Source organism: Pleurodeles waltl, chromosome 4_2 (genome assembly GCF_031143425.1).
Source record: "Pleurodeles waltl isolate 20211129_DDA chromosome 4_2, aPleWal1.hap1.20221129, whole genome shotgun sequence".
Classification (NCBI taxonomy): domain Eukaryota; kingdom Metazoa; phylum Chordata; class Amphibia; order Caudata; family Salamandridae; genus Pleurodeles; species Pleurodeles waltl.
The window spans coordinates 340,113,015-340,127,529 of NC_090443.1; the positions used below are offsets into that span (position 1 = coordinate 340,113,015).

Sequence of the window (14,515 nt, forward strand, 5' to 3'; positions counted from 1 at the left end):
CTGGGGGACTCCACAGATCTTATTGGGCTCTTAGGTGAATGGTGGGAGACTGATCCTTTTGGGTTTTGTCGGTTAGGTATGAGTTGATCCACTTGAGGGTGCTTCCTTGAATCCTGATGTGGTGGAGTCTGTTGATCAGGATGTGGTGAAAGAGTGTGTCAAACAACAGATCCAAGAGGATGAGGGCTGCTATTGTCCCATGGTCCAGGAGGGCTCTGATGCCATCCGTGGCTGCCATCAGGGCTGTCTTGGTGCTGTGGTTAGCTTGAAATCCAGATTGGGAGGGGTACAGGAGGTTGTGGTCTTCTAGGTGTTAGGTGAGTTGCTGGTTGATCCCTTTCTCAATAACTTTTGCTGGAAAAGAGAGCAGAGAGCTGGGCTGGTAGTTCTTCATTTCAGCTGGGTCGACGGATGTGTTATTTCAGGAGGGTCCTCACTTTACTGTATTTCCAGACCTCTGGGAAGGAGGCTGCGGTGATGGAGGTATTCAGGACATTCCAGAGCTCGACTCCCATTGTCTTGCTTCTGAGGTTGAAGACATGGTGGGGGCAAGGGTCCGTGGGTGTTCCTAAGTCTATGGAGTTCATGATGGAGCTAGTGTCTTGCATGGTGAGGAGTTCCCAGTGGGTGAGAAGGTGTTTGGGGTTCGTGTTTGTGCATGTGAGCTGGCTAACACTGTCTGTGGTGGAGGGTTGGCGTTCAGAGTTTTCGTAGATGTGTGGCAGTAGGTTGGCTTCAAAGTTTCTGGGATTTATTCAGGTTACCTCATTGTAATACCGGAAAGTCAAGTTCTAAATTGCAGAGCCAAAAAAAGCTTAGATTACACATTCATGCATGGGCATGGGGAAACCTGAGAGCTCTGTGGTGGCTGCTGCCAATATGGAGCCGGAGGAACTTGGGAAACTACAGGTGCCCAGAGCTCTAGTAGTAACTAATGCTGGAGGCGGAGGGGCGACCAGATGTACTGTTGGAGGATGAGCCGGCTTTAGGTGTCCATAGTTCTCATGGTACGCACCGCAGTGGTGCCGGAAGGGCTGGAGAGGCTTCAGGTTCTAGCAGTGGCGTAGCGTGGGTTGTCAGCACCCGGGGCAAGGCAAGTAATTTGCGCCCCCTAACCCGGGGCAAGGCAAGTAATTTGCGCCCCCTAACCGGTGGATTTAGTCTCTTCCAAGATGTTGCGCCCGGCCCCCCTTGCACCCCCCACGCTACGCCACTGGGTTCTAGTGTAACTGAGTTGGTAGGACTGGGGCTGCTGATGTGCACTGCCCTGCAGAGGACCCTCGACGTTTTGTGAAGGGTGTCCGCACTCGCTGAACCTGACTGTTTTTCCCACACAGAAATCCTGAACTTCTGCGCCAACAACTACCTGGGCCTCAGCAGCCACCCTGCGGTGGTGGAGAGCAGCCGGCGAGCCCTCGAGGGCTGGGGAGCCGGCCTCAGTTCTGTGCGATTCATCTGCGGCACCCAGGTAGGGGGGCTCCACGCCCACTCCCCTCCCACTGTCTCATGCATCTCCTCCCATTCCTCCCCCGCTTCTTGCTTTCACTCCCTTCCTCGCGCTTCAATCATTCCTTTACCCCCGTCCCTCTTTCCTCATTCAGTTTCCTTTTATGCGGTGCCCTCGCCCCCGCCGCACCTCAGTCCTCCCTCCTGTCTCCACTCCGGTTTGCAGTTTGAAGAACCAGGAGTAGTTCCTAGCCTTGGAGTGCAGAGCTCCTTCCACCGCAGAGTTCTTGTTACTTGACTGACTTGGGTGTTTTTTTTTGCACCTTGTAAAAAAAAAAAAAAAAAAAGTTTTGTACACACCAGGAAGAGACTGGTTTGCACGGAAAATGACTTGCTGGGAGACTTTTTTGGGCTCAGACTAGTCTTCTCCTCTGGTATTTTGAGTGACAGGGAGGGCACGCTACCTTAGAAAGTTACTTGAGAGCCTGATACACTACGTTCCGCTATGAAAGCATACTTACATGAATTCATACACTTCTAAATGGAACCATCTCTAACCCCTAAACTAGCTCAGGGTTTCAAGAGTTAATTTTAGGAGCATGGCCTCTCTGGCCCTGCTGGGGAGCTAGAGGGCCTAAGCTACAATGCTCATCATTACATGTGATGAAGGGTCACTGATAGTGCTTGTAGGCACACGGTGCCTCGAAGTGCTCTCGCAGCAAATGCCCGCCCCCACACTGACCCCTTGAGTCTTAGACTTGTCGTTCACACCAGCCTTCAGAGTAAGGTAGCTTTGGACCCCTAAGATACGAGAGAGATTTTAAAAGGCACCTTCAAGGGAACAACTCAGTCAGCAGCTCCTGAAGATGGCGGCTCCGTGCACCACCTTTTGAAGCAGGATGGTTCAGAGTATTTGGTCTGAAGAATGGTCAGGAAAGGCGCCACTCTCTCCAGGGCCCTCGCGAGGAGTGGAGGGCTGGCATACTTATCATATATAGAAGGACATTTAGTAATTCGGTGACTGCCCTTAATTAGCAGTGTTTGAGTTTCTTAAAAAAAAATAGAACAAAAGGGTGTTGTCTCTCAAAAATATGCGGAGATGAGGGGAAAAAACAATATGTATTTGAACAGAAGATTATGATGAAGGATAGACTTAGCCTGTCGAAAGTCAATGTATGTATTTAATGCATTATGTATTTGGAGCATATGTATGGCAGTCACAGTTGCTTAATTACAACGTCATGGTACCATTGGAACAAAAAAACACGATTCAAGACCGTGGCTGAGAAAACACACCCACAAGAAGCCAGTTATGCAAAGACGAACTAGCAGAATGTTCATGTTGTTTTCAGAGAGGGAAGTCTCGGAAAAGGAAGCCAGTTAATTATAGGCAATGGTCTATATTTACAGCAGGAGCCAGGCAACACAACGATATTGTGGGAGGTTGCAGAGGTGGTACATTACGAAAGAGACCTCCCCGCTGCTTTACCAACGAGGTAAGCTGTCCATTCATATCCCACGCTTTCAGACCGTCCACTGGTATAGCAGACATCTTTCTCCGTGCACGGTAAGATGTCTGTCTCCGGGATTTTGAATTTCAGTTTACCCGAGACTCCACATCTCATGCAATTCTCCAGTTAGATTGAAATACTGGGATTAATCATGAGATACTACACTTGTAATCAGTCGGGATAGGATACTTCTAAAAAAAAAAGACACAGCTTCCCCCCCCCCCCCCCCATAAATGCCTACACACACACACACAAATTTACCTTAATAAACAAACTTTTGACCTTAATAAACTCTCTCTCTTTAATAACATCACAGGAAGTAACGCCATATGGCCTTTGACCCTGAGTCTTCCCTGGAAGTGGTCCTACTGACTGTAAGCATAATGATATCCCAATATATGACATCACTAAAGTTCCACAATAATTGTATGATTAATATATCAACACCACACTGACAAATGTTTTAGATACCACTTATACTGTGCTGCTGACATAATATGCAAGAGGAACATTACCCGTTTCTCTTACATTAAAGATTGTGTGTTTGTCTGAAGAGGATCACGTGCTACAAAACTCAGAAAAGCACTGGGAACCTAAAATATTTATACCACAAAGGTTACATAATTTAATAGGTCCCCTAGTGTACACACAGTGAGAAATATATTGACAAAGAAGGGAAAAGATAAAAAAAAAAAAAAAAAAACAGTAGTGATGTCCCGATGAAGTAATTGATAGAACCCATCTACCAGTTATAAGCTATGTTATTGGCTTAAACTAATCCTTATTGTTTATTTATGATCGCTTGCAATGCACTGCACCTACATCAGTTCTCATATGTGAAGTTTTTATTAAGAACATTGTTTTTTATGCATCTATAATAATGAAAGTAGGCAACGAGTTGTTTAGTTCATTTTTAATCTATTCTGGAGAATGCTCAATGCACTGATGCATGTATTTATCTAAAGAGTAATGCCCACAATGTAGTGGAAGTTACAGAAAGTAACCAGCGTTCATCAGGCACTTGTGTGCCTTCAGTTCTTGCAGTCGTGGCTGGTGATCTATGAAAGTGGTGAGAGGAGGGTTATACTTGCCCAGATATGTAGCCCTCGAGTGAGCCTGACCTCTTCTAGGTAGGGTTCTGGATGGTTCTCCCCATGAGAAATGTTTTAAAATAACAGGGTCGAATGGTGTATTTTCAAGCACAATTTTAACATTAGTTTGCTCAATAACCATCGGCTCTGAAAGGGCCCTCATTAAATATTGAAGTCCTTTTATGATATGCCGAGCCAATTAAAGCTGACACTTCCCAGGAGATGACGCCATTTTTTTCAGTGTGCTATCAGTCTCCCATCTGCCAAATAAATTATCTCCATTGTGCCAGGACCAGTGTTTTGTCGTGGATCCGTGTCATGTGAAATGGGTGCTCCCTTGTACCTAAATTACATACAGCATGTCAATGTCAGATTTTAGCCATTAGAGACGTCCATGAGTGACCCTGCAAAAGTGACGTCTAGAATGTCAGGGCCAGCATTTTAACCTGGGTGCCCCATCCCAACATGTACCTGCTGTATGCCAATGCCAACGTTTTTCCATGGGTTTCCCCAAATTATATTATTGGTGTCTGTCACGCTAAGAATTGTCTCCAGAATGCCAGTGCTAGTATTTTGATATGGATGGCACTATAAGTCAAGAATTAACTTAAGCCAGGACCAACAGCAGACTTGCTAGCACAACACCACATTCCCACTTATATTCACTTACTCACACTTATTCTCATTCCCACTGATTAATTACCACCCACTTACTCATTCACACTTTCTCTCTTAGTGACTGCTTACTCACTTGCACTCAATCTTTCACTCATTTAATTTCTTATACTCACTCGTCTCAATAATTCACTCATTTTCACTGATCCTTTCTTCAAACACACGTTCTTATTCATTCTCACTCACTTGCACACTGTCTCTCACTCAGTGTCGCTCACTCTGACTCACTCATGCTCCTTTACTGACTCTAAATCTCACTCCGTCTAACAAAGGTTTTTACCTTTTATAGTTGGGAATTTCAATGTAAGACCTAATGGGAACCAGTTTCAGTGTCCATTTTAATTACTGCCAGCTGAGACCCGGAAGGACCCGACTACTTACTAGCCCGATCATACCCTCGTCCATATTTTCATGTCTCTCCCCATCTTACCTGTTCTGTCTTCATGTATCTCTCTCAGCGCCCCTTCTTTCATCTCTCCCTAATCCACCTCTCCTGTCTTAATTGTACCCTTTCAACACACAAGCATATCAATCCCCCAATCCTGCATCTCATCTATCTCTTCTCCAACCAAATATATCAGTCTCTATCTTTTCTATCTGAAATAGGACAGGGATATCCGCAGTCTCTCTCATCCTGCTCCAATTATATAACAAAATTAACAGAAGTGCGCATCCACGAATATCGAAATAAAACCTGGACTGGATGATCTACTCATGCTTGATCCTGCAAAAAGTTGAGTCCTGAATTAACCCTTCCGTACCTTAACTTTCCTACATTCTCATACGCCTCTTTGTTGCAGGATATCCATAAATCCTTGGAAGAGAAGATCTCCCGCTTCCATGCCCGTGAAGATGCCATCTTGTACATCAGCTGCTTCGATGCCAATGCTGGCATCTTCGAGGTAGGCTAACCAGATAATTTGTTACAATAACACTGTACAAACACTTGTGGGATTTGGGAGTGAGGAAGATACACAAGAAGGAGAGGTTAGCAGTGAAACTTTATTCTGACCCATGTGGAATTTCAGACTGTGGTTGTCAGGAACATGTGGCGTAGGTCTACCCATCCTGAATAGCTAATGGACTTCATTTAAAAGACTGGGGCATTCTGACCGATGCAAATTCCAAAATGTAGTGGGTTGTTCCACATGGAAACTTGGGTACACTGGCAATTCTTTAATGAGCCTCTGCCCACCTTTTGTGCTGGAAGCTGAATACAGAAATGAACTTGGTATCTGGGAATCTACTTCTTTAGGCATGAAATAGGGGTCGCTGTCCACCCTTACATAGAAGTGCATAGTATCTTCCTGAGAATGTTTGACAGTAGTGTTGCTGAGTAGGAGGACATCATTTGTGTTGAGCATCCAGGAGCCACTGATGTGCAGAAATGTGAAGATTCCTTTATAAGGTATCTTGCTGAGGAAATATTTTAATATGAGTTGGATCTTCTCCTGTCTGGATGGTTGTAGGGTCATCCCTTCCTGCATCCATCAGTGACTTAGGTCCCCTCTTTTTCAGGAAAGCATTGACAAGCACTGGCAAAAACCAGTAGGTCTAAATTTAACTCTGATCACTCCCTGCCTCACTCAACGACACCACAATAGCAGGCTTGCCTTAGAACTACAAATGCCTGTTACCTCTCACTTTGAGGTGACCAGATCCTAGAAATCCATCCATCCAGTTTCGGCCACAACACAGCAAGGATAGGGCCACAGTAACCATATGAATGGAATACTAAAACTAGCAGACCAGCAATCCTTTAGCATGCACATCCTCCTGGATCTACATAAAATCTCCTACTTTACTGCCAATCAGAGGCCATCATCTGAAATGGAGTACTTGTGTAGTTCAAATACTTGCTGTCTGATAGCAGTCAAAGAGTAAGACTGTGACTTATCATCCCTGGCTAGTCTCCTGCAAGCTACCACGAGGGTCACCACTTTGGCCCTTGCTTTTGTAGTAGCGCACAGAGGTCTTCCTCCGAAATTCAGATTCAGAAACCGCATGTAGGTGAGACGCCACGACTCGTCCCACCCACTGGAGGTCGATGGGCTCTTTGGACTCCGTGAAAAGTGGATAATCAGATTTATTCAACACAAATCAATAACATGAGAAATCTAAACAATGTAAACACCATGACCAATTTAGCCACAAAACCAGACTCCAAACTGAATTAAGTTACAAAGCTTTATTAAAACCACAGAGCCGATGTAATGTAAATGGTGTGCAAAACTAAGTTCTAGACAAGCATGAAAACCATAGGCTAACCAAAACGTCTAAAGAGATTAAGCCTGCTAAACACTCCAAGAGAATAACACAAATGAACAGAACTATAATATACACATCAAAACCAGATTTAGAAGCAGATGATAGTGACATGAGTAAATCATCAAAATTCAATTAGTAGCAATCAAATTTTGGGGCTGGAGCATCCTTATCCCCATTACAAATTTTGAACGTGCATGTGTGGGGACTGGCTAACACGTGGATAAAACAAAAAAATAACCTATCTAGGGTACCTCACTATAAAAAATACACTGGTGCACATCATCTAAGCTGAAAAGGAAAGAAGAACCACATTGCAGATTATATACCTCTCCTCATGGGACAGCAGTCAAGAAGGATTTGTCTCTCCAGAGCGTTCACAGCTTCTCAGCTTCAGTATACAGCAGCATCAGGTACAGTGCAGAACGAGCTGAACATGGGTAAGATAGCAGTTTAGAATTTATTGGGCATATTAATACTGTACAGCATAAATAAATGGGCCATATAGGACTAAAAGATAATTAATAACTTGAAAGTCTAGAAATAGTAGAAGACTTGAAGAGAAATAGGTGACAGCACAAACACTCAAGGAAGAAGTCTCTAAAGTTTTCAAAAGTCTCTCCTTAACTAGAAATGTCCATAGAATTCTGATTGGTCCTCGGAGTGGACCCAGCTTGCGTAAACGGATCAATATCCAATGAGAATTAGATGCCCATCAGGTTTGCAACTATTCCAGGTTTTCTCATGGAGGGTGCAAAGCCATCTTGATTAATTCATATAGTTCTGTTGAAAAATGACAATGTGCCTAACAGTAAGATTTCTTCTTATGGGTCACAGGGTGTTTCCAAATGTTATCATCTGAATTCATTAATGCACGTCATTCATCTGGTATCTAGGACAAATATCGCTACATTTTGAGATTAACAGAACCACAATTGATATCTCTAAATACAATAAGACATTTTCCAACACATAAGCAAACTTAGGAAAAAATTCAGGTCAAAGAAAACCTGATCAATTAGCACTTTTCACTATGGCCGCGAAAATGAATTTTCAGGCCTAGTCTAGCAAAGTAAGCCTAAATACGTAGTTCTATTTGCTAAACACTTTTGCTAATGTGTACAATTCAATTAATAAATGCAAAAAATTACATTTTTTGCAGACATCATTAATGCATAATGTTAGGAATGATTCAAACATGCGTTTATTTCCCTGTACACAACTCTACATTCATAAAATCTGTATACATCAGTATAAGGACGTTTGATTCATATTCATTAAGTACTCATGATATATATATATTTTTTATCTCTACTGTATCTCTAAAGATAATACTTTTAACATTAATTCAAGTTAGTAGTTCACTAAAATATAAATGTGCAACATCTGCCATGGCAAAAAGCGATGGCCAAATAAACGTACAACACAATGTCTGCCATAATTCAAACATGCAAATTTTTACATCTCATGTTAACTTCTTGATTGGGTTTTTAAATGAAGTTTTATAAGTTGCCACGTGCTAACTTCTATGCCACAAATGTGTAAGTAAAATATGATCTTCATCACTCTCTTCATAATTCCAAAATGTAGAACTGTTTCACTTTAATACATCAGATTATGGGGATTGCATCGAGAAGTATTTATAAAAAAAAAAAATAGTTTCCAAACATGTATTTAGAAATATTATTGCTCCCCCACCCTGAAATAAATGCCAATAGTGAACTAAGATGCAAGTCAGTTATGTGCCCCCTTTGGGTGGCCTGGGTTGCTATTCAGCATGAACAACATTATAGTTGATCAAATACAGGAGAAGGTTTTGTACAGGGCACATCCTGAAGGTATGTATTTCAAGGTCTTCCTATGTGTGATAATGAAGAAAAAGGAGGACGAGTACAATAAAGCAATTGCACAATTTAGTCAAATGGGGAAGCCGGGAGTGAGCCTGCGTTTTCTGGTTTCACAATGTGCAATTTAGCCTCTAGATATACATGCTTACTTCCTATACAATCAGCCTCCTTCCCAAACCGCCACCCTACTGCCGTCAGTGCAGACATGGGTCACACTATAGACCAAACTTTGTGGCCCCTCAGAAAATGTTTCGAGTATCTATTCCCACCATACCCACATAAATATAGCTAAGTGTCTTGAGAGACCTGATCTTAACCTTGTTCAAAGACCTTGAGACCTGACATCTTAAAACCAAACTACCCATAAAACACCCTCACTGGAGCAAAGACGGGCAGCGTGAGCATCATGTGGGATGCAGACCCCGACCTTGACACACATCGAAGTGAAGTTAGCACTGTTCAGCTAAAACTCCTACAAAAGATACTGTCTTTCCTGATAGCAGAACAGCATCCCACGGCACTTGCAACCCTGCACAATTAACCTTTTGACTGAATAACGCCCTGTAGTTTAGTCTTCCTGCATATCAGATCACGGCTTCAAAAAGCCTAATTTTACAAGTATAAAAACAAAAACTAGTATTAATACAACTACACAGTTTCCCAGTACCCACTAGTGTCCCTTTCAAGACACAGTGCCTTTCCTACAAATACCACGAAGGATCTTTGCGCAGATAAGACCCAGGATAAAATGAACCCTATCTCACCTACCCACTATGCCCTAAATCAGGTCTGGCTCTAGTGCTGGTGGCACCGGGTGCAACAATCTTTTTTTGGTGTCCCCCTCATGACCTCCTCCTCGGTTTCCCTCACTACCTCCTAGCAAAAGTATCCTTTATCTCTCCGTAGCACCCCTTTCACATACATTTCATTTGTTTTAAAGCACTGGTAAAGGCTGGCACTCAGCTGTCCACATAAAATACAGATGTGTTCTTTACAGCAGGCATATTATCCCTCTGCGCTAGTTTATGGCGAGTAAAAAATGCCACTTTACAAAACTGGATCTCTCTCTTTCTATAGCAGAAACATTAATCACAAGAGTTAGTTTGACATTTTCATTGCTGCCTGAAAGCTGGATGCACAAGGAACTCCGAATAAGGTGCTTTTTAAATCGCAAGTTATTCTAAACATAGCACCCATGGGTCCTCCCCCCCCCCCCCACCCCAGGACAGCACCCAGTGCAGCTGCACTGGTCCCATCCACCTAAAGCCTGCTCTGCACTAATTAAATTGTTGGTCAATCCTAAAACCAGATGTAGGGGCTGCACATGCTTTACAGTACCCGCTCCCCACCTCTTTGGCAGCTTCCTCTTGTGAAAACACATTCTTCTACACTGGGTCATGTAAAATAGTCTGACCACACAAAAAGAATACTTGATGCTCCCACCTATTACGTGCTTCATTGTGACAATGTTGTTGCCACCATACACAAAGATTCAGGGAAATGATAATCCTCCATGTCGCTCTTTGCACTGCCTGCAGGAATCTCTGTATTTCATCAGTCTGGAACCCCCGCCACGGGCTGATCCCAGTCCTGCCAAGTGTCACATATCTTGCGTTAGATTAATGCATTTCCGGTCATTTTCCCGCATTACTACAGTGCTTGAGATTGTCACGCAAGTCCAGAAGTGCGGTAAAACCTTGTTCCAGTTTCTCACTTTGCTAGGTAAGCTCTGAGTAGTGTTTATCGAAGGCCACAAGGTGGCACTGATGTACAGCGGGAGGTATAGGATTCTCAATATAATATAATATTTAAATGGTTCCCTCATCTTCATTGCTTGATTTTGCTTGTAAGAAAGTGTCACTCAGTCATTGAAATGCCACTCATAGTTACACTGAAATTGTGAAAATGTTACAAATAGCAATCTGAGGGGGTGGGGTGGATTGGATTGGAGTGGGGTGGATTGAATGGGAGGGGGTGGATTTGGGTGTGGTGGATTGAATGGGGGTGGGGTGGATTGGTGTGGGTGGAGTGAGTTGGATTGGGGTGAGTGGGCTGGGGTGATGTGGAGTGGATTGGGTTGGGGTAGGTGGAATCCATTGGATTAAGGTGGGCTGGAGTCGATTGGAATGGGGTGGAGTCCATGGGGTGGACTGGATTGGTGTGCGGTGGGTAGGATTGGGGTGGATTGGAATGGGGTGTGTTGGAGTGTACTGCATGATTATGTGTTACAGCATCTTTTCAGAAATTACACATAAAGAAATAATGTCACTTGACAATATTTAGAACAAGATAATCATAATATTTTGAGGATAGAGCCCACAAGCAAAAACGAATGAAACAGGAGTGCAAAGTGAGAAAATAAGGCTTGGCAAAATGAAAAATTATAGAAAATAAAACTATGCAATTTTGTTTGGCCTGCTTGACACGTTTTTGCCAGTCCCACTGATCTTCAAAAATAAGTATTTTCAGGCTGACTTTGAAGATGCTGATTCAGCTCTGTGGCTTGCCAATAATGCTGGCATGCACCTAAAAGTGAACTCGCTTTTCCTGACCCTTGGGTTAAATGCAGTTCTGGTCCCATTATCTTCATCATACGTGGGTTTACACTCTCGAGTCTGCTGCCTTCTGTTTGCAGGGCACTAGAAGCTTAAAAAATAAAATAGCACCACAATCGCAACGGAAGCAGCGGCCTGGCACTGATTAGGCTGAATCAATCAGTGCCTGGTACCTGCTCCACAGAAGGGAACGGAAATGATGCATGGACTGCAATGACCAATTACGAAGCTGTAAAGAAAAAAACTACGCAAGCCAACAAATGATAAGCACCTGGAGAGCTCCAAGCCCTTTTTGTAAACAATAGTGTTGCACTAGTGAGACGCATGCACTAGCGCAGGCTCAGTGCTAAAAAGTTATTATAACTACATGAAGCTAATGAAAGCCTTTCTGTGTAGCGCGCTCAGGGTGAAGGATAGCCGGGGAGTGGAAAGTAGCAAAAAATAGTGGGGGAATAAGGAGTGCTTTGTGACATGGCACCCATGCAGAGTATCTTCTGTCTAAACGTATATACTCTTCTGTTGCTATGCGTTTAGTGTCCCCGTCTACTAACTTTTTCACACCCACTTTGCAGTGCTTTCTCTTACACTGTTGCACTCTCTTTCTCCATTGCAAGCAACCTCTTTCTACACACACTCACTCGTGCACGTTCTTATATGTACTCCCTCACAAACCGTTGGTACGGAGTAAGATCTCCCTGCAGGCTCCGGAGAGCATCCCTCATGCCCTGGAGTTCCTATTGCCTGCAGTAGTGTTTGTTGCCCTTTCCCTGCCGCCCCCTCAGTGACACACGCGGATCACGCAGGCTCTGAGGCTTTTTCGTGATGTGGAATGATTCCCAGAGAGGGGATCTGAGGTCGGGAGGGCACAAAAAATGTGCCTCCCTTTCTCAGGAGAGGGACCACTGTTATCTCACTTGGCTGTAGACACCTGACGGTGGTAGTAGCAAAGAGATTACAGGGCAGGCCTTTTTTCATGCTGCTTGCACGGAAGAGTAGGCCTCTTCCGTAGTTTTAAGTATTCTGCCAGTCTCCTATAGCCAGGTTCCTCGCCCATCAATGGTGTGTATGGATGTTGCATGTAAGTGCACTACCAGTGTTTGTGTTGCAGGTGTATGCGTTACTTATGTTTGAAGGGGGCATGTGGAGACCAAAGTGAGGGCATGGGACTAAAGTCAGCATCAGTTCCTTTTTATACAGAGCAAATTGTGATGATACCTAAGATGGAGGATTGGGAGGAGAGCCCAGATCGCATTGTATATCGCGGCCAGACAGAGGAATGTTGCTGAAATTAAGAAAGGAGACCGAGAACTCCTTTGAAGCTATGGAGTTTCCCCTACTCTCCCTGGCTAATTGTTCTGTGTGAACGTCTACCCCGCAAGATAAAAGGCATTTAAGCTGGGCACTCTCACTTTCACTTTCCATTTGTACTTGAATGGGGTTGATCTTGATTGGAGACTCTCTGGTTCCCTTGTATTCCTCTTTACACTTGTCACAAAGACGTTGGCTGGAGGAGAATGTGTAAAATTCACAGAAGTGCAAACTTGAGTATAAAGATGAGGCAGATATTTCCATTCATGGTGCTGTGATTTCACTTCCAGAAGGATGGCTGAAGATTCCTTTGAGCTCCAGGGTTAGGGTGCTGACTGCCAGCCCCTTACCAAGTTCGGGACCACTGATCTGGGTAAGAGGCGACTGGTCTGCCAGGAGAGGCTACCTGAAACTAACTTCAAAGCAGAGATCTGTCTGCAGAGGAGGCGTTAGTGGTGCCCGGCATGAAGGACCCGCGACTCGGAAGAAGCCAAGGCTGTGGAAGTGCTTGGTGAAGTCACAGCACTAGTGCAACACTAAGCGCAACCTGCTTTGAAGGCGGTGAGCGATGGCCGGAGGCCCAGAAAGTGTTTCCTTTATGGAGAAGGCATTGACACCTGTGCCTGAAGGCGGCCCGGAATTCCTTCCAAAGACAATTCCCGTCAGTGATGTAGCACCAAGAAGTACTGTAGCACTATGACAGCCATACCATTGACACATTTGGGTTCTAAGGATTGCCGCATGTGCGGAGTGAAGCTCAAGGACGTCTGAGGAGTGTCATCGCTGGGACCTGTGATGGGCACCAGCCTATTTGAGAGGCGGGGTTTGAGTTGTGCCCTGAAGAAGGGAGTGACTAGATGACCGTGTGCACCTCTGGCTTGTATCGGTGCTTCTGTGACTTACCTGAGGTCATGGGAGACACACTAGCCTGAAGTGCTGGGCCGGAGACGAAGCATCCCTGATTCGCAGGTACACACCAGTGAAGTGATGGAGGCTGTGGAAGGACCGCACAGACTTCCACACTCGGACAAGAAAAAGGCACTGGACTGTGCTTCTCGAAGAGAGGGAAGACGTGCACTAGACTGTGGCCCCGTGGATTATTTGATGGTGATCAGATCAACAGGTACTCCCCCCCCCCCCCCCCCCCCCCCCCCCGTATCGAAGCACAGTGAGATTTCCCCCGCACGGGGCCAATTTACATCACCAATGAAGACTGTTCCATTGTATATCGAGGTGCTGCTCCCATTAGTGCTGTAGGCTGTGGAGTGTAATTCCACTTTTATATGTGCCAATAATAATGTACTTTACGTTTGCTAAAAAAAAAAAAGTACTTGCTGGACAGTGAATTATTATTTGTCACTTGATTTGTGCGGAGTGCTAGTCTGTAACTTTTCACTGCCTCCCTCGAACCTCCCGACTTTACTGCCTTGAGGGTAACACGAGGGGTGTGCTTGATGCTCAGGTTTGAGTCGAACAGTACGGTTAAACCCCAGGGCATCAGTCGTACAAGGGTCTGGTTGGTTCAGTCCGAGCATCTGGGAAGTCTGAAGACGTTTCCTCTGCCTCTCCCCGTCTCTCTCGCTCTCTCTCACACACACAGCCTTGTACACTCTTTTCCGATCGTTATCTTTTGCGTGTGTTCTCTCTCTCACGCACATCCAGACGCTGTTGTACATGCTCATCAAGCCTAATAAAACATGGTTTCTTTCAAACGGCCATTTCATCCAAACTCAAAGTAACCCTAAGGTAGAATGGCTGCGAGGGGTAGTTCTGTTGTACAAAGAAACATTGCATCATTCTAATTCATGGTTTACACA

General features: G+C 44.5%; 1 protein-coding gene across 1 annotated transcript in view; it reads left to right on the forward strand.

The window, feature by feature from the left end:
- The window catches only part of GCAT (glycine C-acetyltransferase), a 44,483-nt gene that overhangs the window by 2,517 nt on the left and 27,451 nt on the right, over window positions 1-14,515 (forward strand). The window contains exons 2-3 of the mRNA XM_069231386.1: window positions 1,338-1,468; window positions 5,524-5,625. Of these exons, the coding sequence (XP_069087487.1) occupies window positions 1,338-1,468; window positions 5,524-5,625 (233 nt within the window). The remainder of the gene's footprint in view (window positions 1-1,337; window positions 1,469-5,523; window positions 5,626-14,515) is intronic.